Source organism: Pipra filicauda, unplaced genomic scaffold, assembly GCF_003945595.2.
Source record: "Pipra filicauda isolate LSUMZ 115617 unplaced genomic scaffold, ASM394559v2 scaffold63_size3267554_pilon, whole genome shotgun sequence".
Taxonomy (NCBI): domain Eukaryota; kingdom Metazoa; phylum Chordata; class Aves; order Passeriformes; family Pipridae; genus Pipra; species Pipra filicauda.
The window spans coordinates 2,372,818-2,388,238 of record NW_024104798.1 but is presented as its reverse complement, the minus strand read 5'-3'; the positions used below and the strand labels follow the sequence as shown (position 1 = coordinate 2,388,238).

Below are 15,421 nucleotides of genomic sequence, written 5' to 3'. Positions count from 1 at the left end.
AATCGTGCTACTCCAGGTGAGACTTCTTAATTAAGGTGCCAACAGCCCATTAATGAAATCTAGACTCAGCAGCAATGAGGATGACACACAGGAAACCCTCAGAGGCAGCTAAACCCACCCACAGAGAGCCCAAAGCTGGAGGAGGCTGCAGTGACTTACAGGTGGAGGGAGCGGACGCTGGAAGCAGCAGATCCCAGGGAGGGAATGGTGGTCAGCTCGTTGTTGTCCAGGCGCCTGCAACAAAGAGAAATGAATGGCTAAAGCAAGCAGCCTGTGACCAGGCCTATGGGAGCAGGGGATGGCCATGGCACTCCCTTATCCAGCCCCCCACGTCTCCAGGAACACTGACATTTGGGCAGAAATGACATTTGTCTGGGGCTCTGATGGCCCCACCTTATTCTTTAATGCATGAGAGCCACCACCACCGGTCCCACAGTAGTGTCTTTATAAGATCAAGGCTTTCCCCCCCGCTTCTACCCACTCCCTTAAAGGGTCACTGAGGAAGGCATTGTGCCACAGCCCTCCATCTGCCCAAGTTTCCAGTCACGACAGAGGCAAGCCTGAGACAAGAGACTGTTGGCACCTACAGCCATGGGTCCCACTGCCTCAGGACATGGATTTAACCCCTTCCCCAAGCAGCAAACCTCACTTCTCCCTCCATGCCAGGTCAGGGCCAGTGAGCACAAGAGAGTGCCAGCCTCAAGCATCCTCTCCACACCAGGAAAACCTCTGGAAATCCCACAGGGATTTCCCCACAAAGCCAGCAGCACACACAGAAAACAGTGGTGCTGGCCACAGTAATGCCACCAAAAACAGGGGACCTGCTGCATCTGGCTGGCTGGCGAGCACAGTGCAGCCCCCCAGGGGAATCACAGACCTCCCACTCCTGCAAAGGCCAGCACAAAAAAGGTCCCCTTCAATGGCCTAATGTTTGAAGTGTTTTTCTGACTGAAAACAGATCCTTGCCATGTGACCGGCTCTTCCTTGGTTTAAAGAGCCCTTGTTTGTATGGTGAATTAGTCAATTAATTACTGTAACAGTCGCTTGTCTGGCTGCTTGAAAATTACCTAATTTCTCAGCCACGTTGCCTGCTCCCCCCTCACCACCACATGCTGAAGCCATTAAAGCCAAGCCCCAGCCAGGCCGAGGTGGGAGGCACACAGGGGCTCCCCAGGACCCCCACCCACCTCTGATCCCATCCATCAGCCACTGGTGGCCTTCAAACTGCTCCCCTTCCTCTGGGAATCTTGGACAGATCACAGTCTGAGTGCAAGAAGCAGAGCACCCTGTAGCTGCACAGTCCAGGTGTGCTAAGCCACAGGCACGAGTTGGGGCAATCCTAAATTATGTTGCTGGTTTTTTTTTTTTCTTCTTCTTTCCCTTCAAACTATTTTTGGCAGGTGGGAGAGGGCAGTGGTACACACATCCCAGAGCTTCCCTTCTGGCTCCTCCAAGAGGAGGCAAGATATTTGATTTCACGAGGAGTTCCAGGCACTGCTGGGATAAAAGCTTTCCTCAGCCTCAGCTCTGCCTCTGACATTATGCCCATGCCTTAAAATGTAAGGGAAAAAAAGCCAGCCAGATGCATTGCAGTTCAGCAAGGAGCTCCACTCTGCAACTAAAAGATCACTCTTGCTCATATTACAGCAAGGTCTAGAGCTTCCAAAACTATAGAGCAAGCTGGACAGACCATTAAAATGCTTATTTGTGCCATGTCTTCATTAACATCTAACTGAGCATCTTTTGAAAAGCCATGGGAGAAGGAGGATAACTAGGCCCACCCCCTGCTAGCCTGGGTCAAGTGTGGTTAAGAAGCTCCAACATCAACCAGTGTCTAACAACTGGTCAAAGCCTCCTCTGACATAAGTGTGATATTCATATATCAGCCTCCTGTCATGTCAGGAGTCAGTCAGAAGTGGTTCTCCCACCTCGTTTTCTCTCTTGGCTCACAGGCACCAGTTGCTGACATAGAGGAGACAGCCAAGTTCAGTATTTGCCTGGGATTTCCCACTCATCTTCCCCTTCTCCCATGTAAAGGAATGAAAAAAAAAAAAGGAAAAAAAAAAAAAAGGGAAAAAAACCTCAAACCAGAACAGCCAGGCTCAACGAATTTAAACTTTCAGTCTCCTTTCTCTTCCCCAGCCCTTGCCTTTGATGACACAAACCCGCTGCCTCTGGATGCTGAGGCAGAGGAGGGGGGGCCACCCGTATAAAATATTTACAGTCCAGTTGCCAGGCTGGTGTCAAGCTGAAATGGAGCCTGCTCAAAAATAGCACAGCTCTCCAGAGCTTTCAGTAAAAGGTACTTTAGAAAATAAAAGGTGAGTTGTTTGGAGAGGAGTTTTAGCACAGCTACTACCTTCTTTGTTACAAATGAGGCTGGAAAATCTCAGAGCCACACAAACATCACTTTTGTGGATCCCACGATCCATATGACCTGAGGAAACCCCAAAAAGGACCACAGGGCCTACCCCCAAAGCAGCACCCTCCATCCCACCCTTCCAAACAAGGTACAAGAATGGATGGACCCCAGGGATTGTCGTTAGAGGAAGCCACCAAAAGAGATGAGAGAAAGCACAGGCGTCCTGAAGGAAAGTAATATCCCACCCCAGCACACACCCTGAGCTTCCACCACTTATTTCAGAGCATGTGGGATCACAGTGTTTCGTGCCACTTTGAGACACTAAATTTCATCCCACACAGATTTAAAGCTTTAAAGGAAAGAAAAGCTGCTCAAACCACAAAAATGCCACCAAAACAAACCACACAAACAACTGCCTAAACCCAGGGAAAGGAAAAAGTGTAGGGTAAGTTCTGCTATTACTTTATCACAATCTCAGTAAAGCACAACAGAGCATCCAAGATAAGCTATGAAGTTTAAATCCTTTGGTCTGCAGACATTTTCTTAAAATCAGAAGAAATCAAGATGTTTTCAAAATACATCACACTAATTATTCACATAGAGAGACACACACAGAGTTTTAAGCCTCATGTAATGCTCAGGAACCACAGACACCATGTTTGAAGCATCATGGGAGGTTTCAGGTCTTATCAATGCATCTATTATTTGGGGCAATCTCTTTCCCTGAGGGTGCCTTGGTTTGCCCAGCGCAGCATGCACAGTAAAACACTGACTTGTTCTCAAGACATGCCACAGCATGATGCTTATTTCATGAATGTTTGTAAAGTGCTTAAAAAAAACCCTCAGAAAGGAGATGCTCTGGCAATACAGATGTGGTTCTCCTTGTGAAATGAAGTTTATTTCAGTGGTCTGTGGTTTAGCTGTTATTGAAAAGCAACCAAGATTGGTAGATAGGGCTTTTAATAGAGCTTCTCCCTCACACTTTCCAGAGCCTGCCTTCCAGGCTCTGCTCCAGACCTCTGCCTCCCTTCCAGTCTCCCATTTCTGACTGCTCCCTTTCCCTCCTCCTCAGTCCTATGCTCTCTCCCTGCTCCCTAACCCTGCCCTTCTGACACAGCAAGCAGCTCCCATCTTCACCATTACTTTGTGGGCTGCATTACCTCCCCCAAAACCCTGACACCTTTTTATAGTGTCTAACTGTTCAGTGCAGGGCTTGTCCTGCCCTCCACACGTGCAGCACTTTGCACAAGGGAGTTCCCTCCCCGAGGAATCAGCAGCCATACACATTTCTCACCCCATTCCCCTGAAGTCACATGCCTTCAGGCACTTCCACGAATAAAAGCTATTGCTAAGCCACAGTCATGTTAAGATAATTCAAAAGTCTCATGGGATCAGGGCTGCAATTCTCTTCTTTAAGCCCACAGTAATTTAAAGCTTTCCACAGTTTAAAGAGAAGCTGAGAAAACAGATCCTTTAGGCAGCGTTTTGCTGACCTGCATCACTTTCTCTCTGAGGATGATCACGAGGAACAGAGCACTGCAGTCACTCCTGATGCATATTCCTAACTTAGTCATGATTCCTAGCAAGTCCCTACTATTAGTGTAAGCAGGGGAGCCAGGGGCAATCAGGTCAGGGGAGAGATGCTACAATAATCCCCATACTCCAATCTGGCATCAGTCAGGCAGAGTTCCACCTTCTGCCTATTTGAGAATCACAGGATCTGGCCCCTCTTTGAGCCCCAGAGCCAAAACTTAATGAAAACTGACAGATGACAAGAGAAAATGCACGATACAAACAGAGCACAGTATTGTTTCTGAAAGGAAATGTTTTTTCAGTTTCCCATGAGGCATCAGTAGCTCTTCAAACAGAGCCCAAACCTCAAGTATGCCAGCGATTCACCAGTCAAACACGAGCTCATTACCTCAACCCACCGCCTGCAATTTCAGTCACTTTCGTTTTTCCAAACCCAAAATCGGAGCTCCAGGAATCCCTGTGAATGGTTGACTCTGTGAGTGTAACTGCTGAGCCTCTACACAGATCAGGAGCTTGGAAATCCTGCGATTCCCCCCCAGAAAAGTTTATTTTGCCAGCAAGGGGGGTCTGGCAGAGCCACTGAGACCTTCACCAGCTCCTTCTCTTCCCCACTGGAGCAGAAGACAGCTCTGTTGTTCTAGCCTCTCCTGGCAGACTTCAAACAGAATTTGTTCTGGTTCCAAAAGGAGTACAAATGTCTGAGAAAGGAGGAGACACAGTTAAGTGCTTTGTTATCCACTACACTACACCTTTGTTTCCTGGGAGATTTGGGTTAGGTTGGCATCAGGTATCACAATCCAGGCTGTTCTGCCTTGCTTCAGGGTTATCCTTTCAGCAAGGAGCTTTGTGTGTATGTTCAGGTGTGTTGGCTGAACTGCTCCCTGGGAGCATTGCACAAGACTGAGGGAGGCAAACTCCAATGATTTCCAATAACAGCTCTGCTGTTTTAATTGGAATGTTGTGTTCTGCTAATTGATTAGTAAAAAAAAAACAAAACAGGACAGGTACAATATGGAGAAAAAAAACACCCTCCACACCAAGTCAGACCTCATTCAAGTTAGCTAAAGGAAGGTGCTGTCTTAGGAAACGAGATAAAATTTCCCTCTGGCCCACAAGCTGCCCTGGCAAAATACAATTAAAACATTTGAAGGAATACTTACACTTCCTGCAGGTTCGACAGCTCTGCAAAGGCAGAAGGATCAATCTCTGTCAACTTGTTGTAGCTCAGGTTTCTGTTAAAATAAAAGACAGTGGGATCAGCAAACTGCAGTTCCCCAGCTCAGCAAAACACAGTCATCTTAATTATCCTCGACTACACTGGGAGGGTTTGGGTTTTTTTAAAAGAGAGAACTTAAATGGTAGAGCAGCACTTTCCTGCTGAATACAAGACTGAGTTTAGTTCCATGACAGAAATATTATCTATCTCTCCCCAAGCTTTTCCCTCCTTTGCATTAGATTAGTGTGGTTTTAATTTGTCTTCGTATTACACAATTACATTTATTATTTTACTATTGGTTATTCACAACCACAAAACTAATCACAGATGAATAGGATATTTCCTGACAAATTAAAGTCTGAACTGAAACAATCAACAAACTGTCCACTAAATATTTTATAGCTATATTCACATGGAGTATTTTTTCATACCACTGTGTGTTACACACAAAATGTGCACATATAGATGCTTACACACTTACTACATTTTCTAACGAGGTTATATTATTAGTATATCAGTAAACATTTTTCTAACCAGTGAATACAGTTTTCAGCCCTGCAGCAGTACATGCTTTGGTTCTCAACAACCTCAACCAATACCTTCCAGCTACCCAACAGCCCAAACCTCAGTCACATTCTAGCACTTCACTGATGGACAGCAAATGGGTTGTGCTCAATTATCTGAAAACAGACCAGTGGTAGAGCAGACCCATCTCACAGGACATCCCTGATTGGAAACACATCCAGAGCTCACCATGCTTTGGGAAGGAACACACTGCAAGGATTGCTAAGGCCAGCAAACAGCCAAAATAATGCAAATAAAGTACCAACTCCAAAAACCACAAGCAAGAGCTTTGCCACACTCTGTTTTAGCATCACATGCTGAACAGCAGTCTTCCCTCCAAGACAAGCACACCACACAAGACAGGTCAAACCTGTAGCCAGGGACTAACCAGGAGAACAGATCAATTAAGACCTAGTGACTAATGATGCAGAAAGTAACAAGTGGTAATTAAGTGATCTGTGCAGTGCTGGCATGTTTCTGTGAGAGTGTAATCTAAAGAGGGAGGAGGCAAATTGATGGGTGGTAGCAGAAAAGCAACCACAGTGAATTGTAAGGAAATTGTGAGGGGGACCTTCTTTAATTTTACTCTGCTCCACGCCCTGCTCTAGGATATTACCGTGGGTAAAATTCATCCCTCCTGTCTCCTCTGCAGGGAGGTTACACCCTCTTACTGCACCTCTGAACACAACCCAAAAGATCCATGGCCTGATTTTAGATAAGCCTTCAAACACTGAGTTGCTTATTCAAACAACCAAGCCAGTCTGACTAGAAAACCAGCCAATCTTCCCTGGTTTGTGTTTTTCCTTGCTTTAAAACTGTGCCCACAGAATGCAAGCAGGTCTGGAACCCAAACAGGTAAACAGGACCTAAGTCACTGAGGCACCTACTGAACCCAAGCTACATGACACAAGAGCTGAGGCACACAAAAAAAGGGCAGAACAGCATTGATGGAAACCACCTGCTTGAACCACTCGTGCCAACCCACTGCACTCTGTGGGAATGCAAAGAAAAACTTGGGCTCACAGCAACCTTACAAATAACCAAGACTTGAAAGACTACAAAGCTTAACAACTTTGCATGATTAGCACAAAGCGATCAACACCCCTTCAAGCTAAAAAGCAGATATTGATCACCTGCCCTCTTATAATGCATTTATGGGAAATCCTCAAAGCGTTCCCCTGCACAAAGGAATCATTTGATAGCTCTCATGATCATGCTGTTCCCCATTTCAGAGCAGCCAGCTCCTTGCATCTTGCCCGAAATGTTCAATTTTTTGCCAACAGCTGCTGTGGAAGAAGGCTCTACAAATCAACAACACAGGCTGGCTCTTAACAGAATCTAGAACTGAAGCTATATGGGAGTGTAAAACCTAACCAAGCATCTCAGTTTAAAATATGGTGTCCTGTAAGCCCCTACTGTCTTTTAAAACACTCAAGAGACCTTTAAATCAATACCAGCCTACAGCAGATATCCATTTCACTATGAACTCAAAGGCATTTATCTAAATAAAAGTCAAACTGCAGTTTAAACTCGGAGTGCGTTTGAAAGCCAAGTCCATATTCATAGCACAATTACGAATTAAAGTGCAATTTGCCCACAGATTACATTACTACCTTTTTTTTTTTAAAACCACACAGTAAGATCAGGTTGGAGCTTGTCCTTGCCTGATCCAGAGGCAAAAGAGAAAATGCAACAAATAACGTCCTATAGACTCAACACAATAAAGACCAAGCCGACATAGAATACTAGTGACAACTGTAAGAGGGAAATACAACTGTGGACAAGACCGTGCATGAATCCATCTGTTTTCATGTATTTCTATGCCTTTATTGCAGCCAACCATTGCATTTCTTAAGGTTATGTATTTCTCCTCAACACATTCCTCTGCAATAGGCCAAGGGGCTATTTTATGAAGAAAAAAAAAAAAAATGAGAATCAAAAGCACCAAACTGATCATCCCTAGACTTGTCAAAAGGACCAGATCCCTGGCTTAGCCAGAGCTCAAGAACTGAGTGACACTGATATGAACCTCAGAAGTTCACAAGTGAAAAACACAAAGGTCTTCGTAAATTGAGGGATTTCACAGCCACAGTTTAACATCATCCAAAATGACTTTCTGATTATTGTTGCTGCCATTCAAGATGTTTGAACACCCAAGTCACTGCACAAGTAGCTGGCTCTTCAGATAGCACAGCCGTATTTCATTGCTACAGCAACAAAATTTTCAATGGTTGCTGCAGAAATGCAGGTGAACTCTGTCTTCTTGTACGTCCAAGTCTTCAGTTCTCCCCGTTCTACCCCAACCACCACCTATCCTCACCAAACATACAATACACTGCTCCAAAATCAGTGGGGAAATGCAAGCTAGAAATACAGTCAGTACAAAATAAGCAGGAGACTTGAAATTACACAGATATGCCGAAATAAAGTTTACTGAATTTCTCACACTAGCTGTACTTTAAAACTTAAATTAAAATACCTTAAACATTAGCAATCAAAGGATGTGTTTCCCAGAACTCGGATTCCCTCACTAGGCACTATTTGGCATGCAAGTCACAGCATTTAAGTGAGAGAAAGAATTAACGTGCTCCAATAGATAGATCATTGGAAGTCAGGAAACCTCCGTCTATTCCTGGCTCTCTTAATCTCCTGCTGTGTGACCGGGTCATGTCACATCACCTCTCTGGAGCTTTTGTTTCCACAGCCACCCTTTGTCTGTCTTGTCTATTTAGACTGTAAATAAAATTGAGGTAGGTATTGTCTTGGTTTGCCCGATGCTGACGAAATGAGGCCTCAGTCTTGGTTGGGCTCCAGTAATGCAAATAAAGAAGGGAACTCAAAACTTGAGGTCATTGGTGCTCCCCCACCCCAAGCGTGGGTCCCAAATGTACAGCAGTGCATGAAGCACTGCAGGGGCCGTAACATTCCCACCAGTTTGGTCTCTCCAAGCTGAGTGGAGATGCCAAGTCTGGGGGCACAGCTGTCCCACTGCTGAAAGCTGTCACATTTACTGCTCTCCCGTAGCACAGATTGCATTCCTTCTTGAGGAGCCCCTTGGGATGATGCCACGCAGTACCCAATGTATCACTGAACAAATGCTTCTACCATCAGTATTCCAAAATGTCTTCTGCAAAGAAAGAGCCATCAACACCCAAAGCCTTTCCCAAATCAGCACTCCTCTAAACCATCTGAGCTATGTCACGTCCTGGGCATCTCTTCAAAGTGGCAGTTTATAAAGCATCATCTACAGTGTTTTATGCCAGTCCCAAGAGTCCATGTCTTTGGTGTGTGTCCTGCCCATTTCCTGGCACCTAACACAGGGTTAAGCTGAGCCCAAACGTGGGCATACCCACACAGACTGCCCAGAGCTCTGCCTGCTCCTCTGCATGGGTACATGTTTCTGCTGAATTACTCATGGGAGGATATTTTGATCCCTCCAAGGCAACTATGGAAAGAAAACAGAATTCAACCAATAGAAATCTGGGACAAGAGCCTGGGCTGCGAGTTCAGGGAAGCATCCTACAAAGGTCAGAAGCTTCTGCAGCTGGCAGAGAAGATAAAGCAGAGCAACAACTTGAGTGGCCCTTAACATTCAGCTGGATTTTTTTCAGATCAGCTTCTACTGAACTGGGAGAGTTTGTGGGGGATTTTTAACTTTATTCTGACTTAATGGCATGAGAAGTGTTATTTATCCATTACATACTTCAATTCTTCCTTGTATTGGCTAATCCAACAATGCAGGGTTTTCCCCTTTTGTCAGTAAGATGCCCATGAACAGGAACTGAGAGCCTGCTAAATCAATATGGGAAGGCCCCTGTTCTGTCTATTCAGCCATTCCAGTCTCTAAATAAGAAAGCAGTGTTTGCCTTCAGCTGGCATTAAGAAACTGGCACTGTGGATCACTGAGCACTGCAGAGACTGAAAAGAAAGCCTTGTTAAATAACCAGATATGTAGCCTGCCTTCAAACCACCTCCTAAAAGTAATAATGCTGTCACAGAGAGAGTCCTGCTTGCCAGTGAGGAAGCATCAGACAGTTCTCTGAACCATGAGATGCCAATCCTAACTCCTTGGCCAAAGTTCAGGGCAGACTGGGAGTTCATGAACAGGTTTTGGCTCTGCTTTGGGAACCTGACCAGTGCAAAGGAAAGCCACCTCTCTTTAGAAAACAGAGGTGGCTGTCTCCCCAGACAAAGGAATAGAGACATATGTGGCTCCTGGTCTCTGCTCACCACGACGATGGCTGAATTCTGTTCAGAGAGGTGAAGGTTTCCGACCCTTACGTCAAAACCATTTATCTGTCAGTGCAGAAGATTATGTCAAAAGCGCTTCTGCACTTTTTGATGACAGGCATTGAAGAAAAAGAGGATGGCTTGAAATTCTGCCACTGCCAACTGTGGCTTTCATTTAAACACTTTGTCAACCATTGTCATAACACAACTTTTCATTGCTCCTGCACAAAAGGGAGCCGAGGGCCCAGAACAATTGAGCCCTGCGACAGAAATTCCTCTGGCTCATCCGTCGAAAGATAGCTGCCTAGTCTGCAGCTTACTGAATAGGCACCATCCTCTTCCCACATGTTTGTAGGTGGCTTTACAGCGCTGGAACGGAGGCCCCATGCACACTTGATTGGGTATGAAAAGCATGGCTGCAGTTGAATTAGCCTGGGGATGAGGGCCGGGGGTGGAAAAAGAGCGGGAGCACGTTGCCCATGCTAGAAGTGTACAGCTGTGCAGGGAAGAAAGTACACTCAAATTTCTCTTAAACAAGCTTGGAAGGTGCCAGAGATGGCAGAGTCCTCACAAGCTGAAGCATTAAGTGATCAAAGAGATTCATGGATGCAGGCAGTTGTATGGACTGTCAGGCAGAAAGAAGCAGCTTTAGTCCAGTTTTTACTCTTGTGCACAGGACAAGTCCAAATTCTATTCTCATGAGACAAGAGCAGCCAAACAGCTCCTGCCTCTAGTGCCAGCTGCTCACATCTGCACTGCACGGCAATTCCCTGAAATGGGAATTTTTCAGTTCTCCCTAAAACGAATCACCACTAAATGGAGTTGCCATCACAGTGATGAGAGTCAGGAAGAGCTTTCACATACCAGACATGCAGCCCTTAATTACACCTTCTGGAGGATTTCTTGCAGGTTCCTTTGAAGTGGCTGATGCACTGCCAGAAGTCAAAGCCTCAACTTGGAGAAACCTCTCACCCAGCCCACCACAACCATTCCTGGGTTTCCTTTGAATCCACCTGCTAAACTGATATAAACCTCCAGATCCTTACACCCCTTTCTTCCTTCATCACCCTCACCTCCCATTTTACTGCTCCCAAATGCAGCATAACAGGCCCACAGTTCCTTCCCCAGGAAGGATACAGAGCAGAAATAATACATGTTTTGCACTGAAGGGCTCTGCACCCACACTGTGTCTTGCAGTTCAGCCTCAAGCATGATCTCCCACTCACTGCTGAGCAATACCTGGAATCGCAGAACTGCTGAGGTTGGAAAAGACCTCCAAGATCGAGTCCATTTACCCAGCACTACCACATCCACCAGTAAACCACAACCCCAGTTGCCACATCCACATGTTTTTTGAACATTTGTAGGGATGGTGATTCCACCACTTCCCTGGGCAGCCTGTTGCAATGCCTGACCATCTTCCAAGTGAAAACAATTTTATATCCAACCTAAACCTCCCAGTCATTTCCTCTTGCCCTATTGCTTCTTATCTGGGAGAAGAGACCAACCTCCACCTGGCTACACCCTCCCACCAGGTAGCTGCAGAGAGGATAAGGTCTCCCCTGAGCCTCCTTTTCTCCTCCTCATCATACTTGTGCTCCAGACCCTTCCCCAACTCCACTGTATTTTCCCTGGACACATTTCCCGGACACACACCTCAGTGGGTGTCTTGTAGTGAGAAGCCCAAAACCAAACCCCAGATTTGAAGTGCAGCCTCACCAGTGCCCAGCACAGGGGGCAATCACTGCTGCCCTGGTCCTGCTGGCCACAGGATGCCACTGGCCTTCTTGGCCACTGGGCACACACTGGCTCATGTTCAGCGGCTGCTGACCAGCACTCCCAGGTCCTTTTCAGTCAGGCATCCTTCCAGCCACTCCACCTCAAACTGAGCCCCTTGTGATTTCTTTTACAGTGTACCCTGACTACAGTGTGCTGCCTGCCTGGGCAAAGCATCCAGCTTACAAGAGACTCTTGAAATGGAGCACGGAAATATCCCACACCAAGCATCAGTTACCTCCCAAAAGGAGGGAAGAGCAACAAAACACCAGGCACCACAGAGGGGAATGTCCCAGATGGCTGCTCTAAGTGCTTTGGAGAGAAGGAGGCTCTACAGACACAGGGAGGACACAGGGCACCCACGAGGGTGAAGCTGTGCCCCACCACTGAGAGGTTCTGTTAGCAGCTCAGCAAATGTGCTCACTCAGGCTTTACTTATGTCCTTGTTCAAATTAGCAGCAGCAGCATCATATTAGCTTGGGTTAATAGCCTGCTCATATAAGGGGCTTTATGTGCAGAAGGGAGTCAACTTAAGGGCAACCCTCAAGCCATAATATGAGCTAATTTGACAGTGAAGACAAACTTTGAGAGGTCATCCAGACACCAAGAAAACTGCACCATGAATCACTCTCAGTCATGACCAACGATATCGTCTAAAGGAAATTCCTGCAGCATGATCCCCAAAGAATCGGTACCATGCCGATTCCAGCAGAGGCATGGGGCCATTAATGCAAAGAATACTAATTAAAAACCACATCACTGAGAAGCATTATGCCACACTACAATTTAATTTAGCATGTGGTTGATATGGCTCAAGGAATTCAGGAATTATCTTACCTTTAAGTAACTTTCGGGGGTACATTTTGAGCCCTGTCCCTTCTCCTTGCTCTGTCACTCTGTGCTCACAGCTCTTTCACCATGCACAGACCACACTTCTGGCACGTAGAGGTGCCTGCACATATAAGCCTGGTGAGCACCCACCACAGCTGGTCTGTTCACACAAGGCTGTAAATGTAAATATTTCCATTATTGTCGACTCCCAGGCTCCAACAGGCAGCACAGGAGAACAACCACACTCCTGGTGTCTAAGGAAAGGCAGGAGTCCTTCGCAGGAGCACTGGGTAACACTACACTGCTGCTGGGGCTTCCATATCTGCACCAAGGAACTTTTACAGCCTTGTTTGTCTCTTTCAACAGGGCAGTGTCACCTTATTTCAGGCCCTGTTTGATTTACACAAATGTGTTTTGGCAAAACCTAGGATCTCGTTTCCTCCTATTTTAATAACCTTAGCAAAACGGGAGTTCTTGTCTGCTTTTTTTCTTTTTCTTGGAATATCATCTCCTTTGAACACCCCTATTTTAAGACAAAAAAATTATATTCAACTTAATCTACATAATCATGCATATATGCAAATACTCCACAACATATGTACAAAGCACTTGGGTAACTCAGGTGTTTATGGACCTTTTGCTATCCCTCTGCAACATCAGAAGAGACATGAGGGGGCTTGATTCCGGCCCACTCAACGAGAGTTTTCCCAGTATTTCAACTGCTCCACATTCCAAAAAGAGTAAAGTGAGATTTCAAGAAGTGAAGTAATCTCAAAGTCACCCAATGGTCTCAGTGGCAGAGGGAGGACTGTGAGCCCTTGTACCTGAAATGTACCCCCGCTAACCCAGCAGTGCTCACGGCATTTACAGCCCTTCTCTTTCCTGGGGACACTGACAGCCCTTCCCAGCAGCGAGTTTGGGACTCAAACCAACAGAAGATGGCAGGGCAAAGGGAAGCAGGAATGACCAGGTATTCAACAACGCTTTCTCTGCCTCTGAAAAGAACACCATGAGCAGGCACAGCCCACAGTCACCGAGGCTACAAACCCTCCCGTCAGGATTGCACGTTCCTCTGCTCCCAACAAGGCAGCCCAGTCAAAGGCAGTATTGTGTGTAGGGAATAGGGGATCCTGCAAGGGTTAGAGCAGGCAGTATTTAATTGCAGCAATTTTTCACTTTATTTGCCTCTCCTATTAAGCTGCACTGCCTGAAGGAGACTGATTCTCTCTAAAACACACTGAGCCATCAGCTCCAAGGATTGCATCAAAGCAAAAACACATTTCAAAGGGGGCATGGACATCTAAATAAAAATAACTGTATTTAATTTCACATAAAGCAATCCTGCTTTACCACCTGTGACAGGTAAGAAGTTGGAAGGAAAAGCAGGATGTGGAAGGTTTTTTTTAACCCGCAAATAAAACTCCACCCTTCATCTGCCCAGACACCCATAGGGTTTATTGCTTTAATTAAAGTGCTGATTACTGTCATGAGAAAGACATACCCTAAAACCAAACCCCTGCAAGTTGTTTGCTCCACTGCATACAAGCAAACTCACCTTTCTCTAATTTGATAGAAAATTTTTTTTGGTGATTTTGCATCCACAAGGAAAAGCACTCTGTGTCTTAAACCACTGAAGCAATGGCTGGATAGCCCAGTTCATAAACAAAATACAAAACAAATTGCTCCTGCTTCCATCACCATTGTGTTTCTTCAGTAAATCAATAAAGGCCACTAACATTTTCAATTAAGGTTTCCCACTGTGTATTCAACATATTAAACCAATTTATTTAAGATTAACAACTATATAATTTACTATATAATTTACTATACATGTCTACCTTAGAACTGCTAAGCCTCCTTTAACTAATAACAAGAGCTACATTGATAAATAAGCAATAAGTGCTATTTAAAGTTTCAAAAATGGCTCCTTCTGCAAAGCAAATATTTTCATCTGAATGTTGTGCAATTTTTCACAAGTACTCACAGCAGATAAACCATGTTAAACCTTTGGCTTTTTCAAATGTTTGGGAAGACCCACAGCAACGCCTGAGTGCTGGCAACTGAGCCCTCCCACTACATGACTTTGCACAATCCAGCTGTGGGTTACAAGTCGAGTGCAGAGAGGAGGAGAATTCAGAAATTCCTTGAACACTGTTCAGAAGTATCCACGATTTTAGAAAGCTTCCAAGGTCAATTATTCAATAAGCCATATTTTAAGATAAGTTTTCTCCTAGAACACAGAATTGCAGTGCGTTCTGCTCTCCTTGGGGATCCAAGTGGTTTCAATCATGTCTGCAAGCATTTCTGGTAGGCTTAGAGTGCTTAACTAGCCAAAACAACATTTTTTCCACTACTCCAACACCACTGTTTATCAAGAAATATTAATTTAGTAAATACACAACCAGGCACAAGACTTTGGTGCAATTAACCAGCAGTACCATGTGTGCACACCCTGCACACTGGGATGGGAGACCACCGGGCCTTGATGACAAAAGTTTCAGCCCACACCTGGAATCACCCCTTTGCAGAGCCCACAGTGAGTGAGGCTTGGCCCTGCCTGGTCCAGTGGCACAGCTGGGCATGGCCTTGCCCAGCCCAGTCCATCATTAATGGTGGGGAGAGGGCAGGAACGCATTCCCACTGTGTTTGCCCAGCGTTTCACTCTTTCCTGCCTCTTCTCATTAACAGTTAATTGGGAAGGACTGATCTCCCCCCAGAAAACATGCTTGCTTGGAAGTGGCACAAAAGCTAGTCAAGCAAAAAGTTGGGGGGATAGTCTTGGTAAAACAGCGCTCAGATTTTTCCTGCTCAGGCATGGGGGCTCACCCACTCGCTCCTGCTTCTCCTGCACTTGGTCATGCTTTTCCCACCTGCAGAGAGGGGCTGCAGCACCTCCCTGCTCTCATGAT

At 45.7% G+C, this 15,421-nt stretch overlaps 1 protein-coding gene across 1 annotated transcript in view; it reads right to left on the bottom strand.

The window, feature by feature from the left end:
* Positions 1 to 15,421, bottom strand: part of LRIG1 (leucine rich repeats and immunoglobulin like domains 1) — a 93,224-nt gene that overhangs the window by 50,575 nt on the left and 27,228 nt on the right. Inside the window, exons 2-3 of the mRNA XM_027722955.2 lie at positions 5,056 to 5,127; positions 160 to 234 (exon numbers count right to left, since the gene is read on the bottom strand). Of these exons, the coding sequence (XP_027578756.2) occupies positions 160 to 234; positions 5,056 to 5,127 (147 nt within the window). The remainder of the gene's footprint in view (positions 1 to 159; positions 235 to 5,055; positions 5,128 to 15,421) is intronic.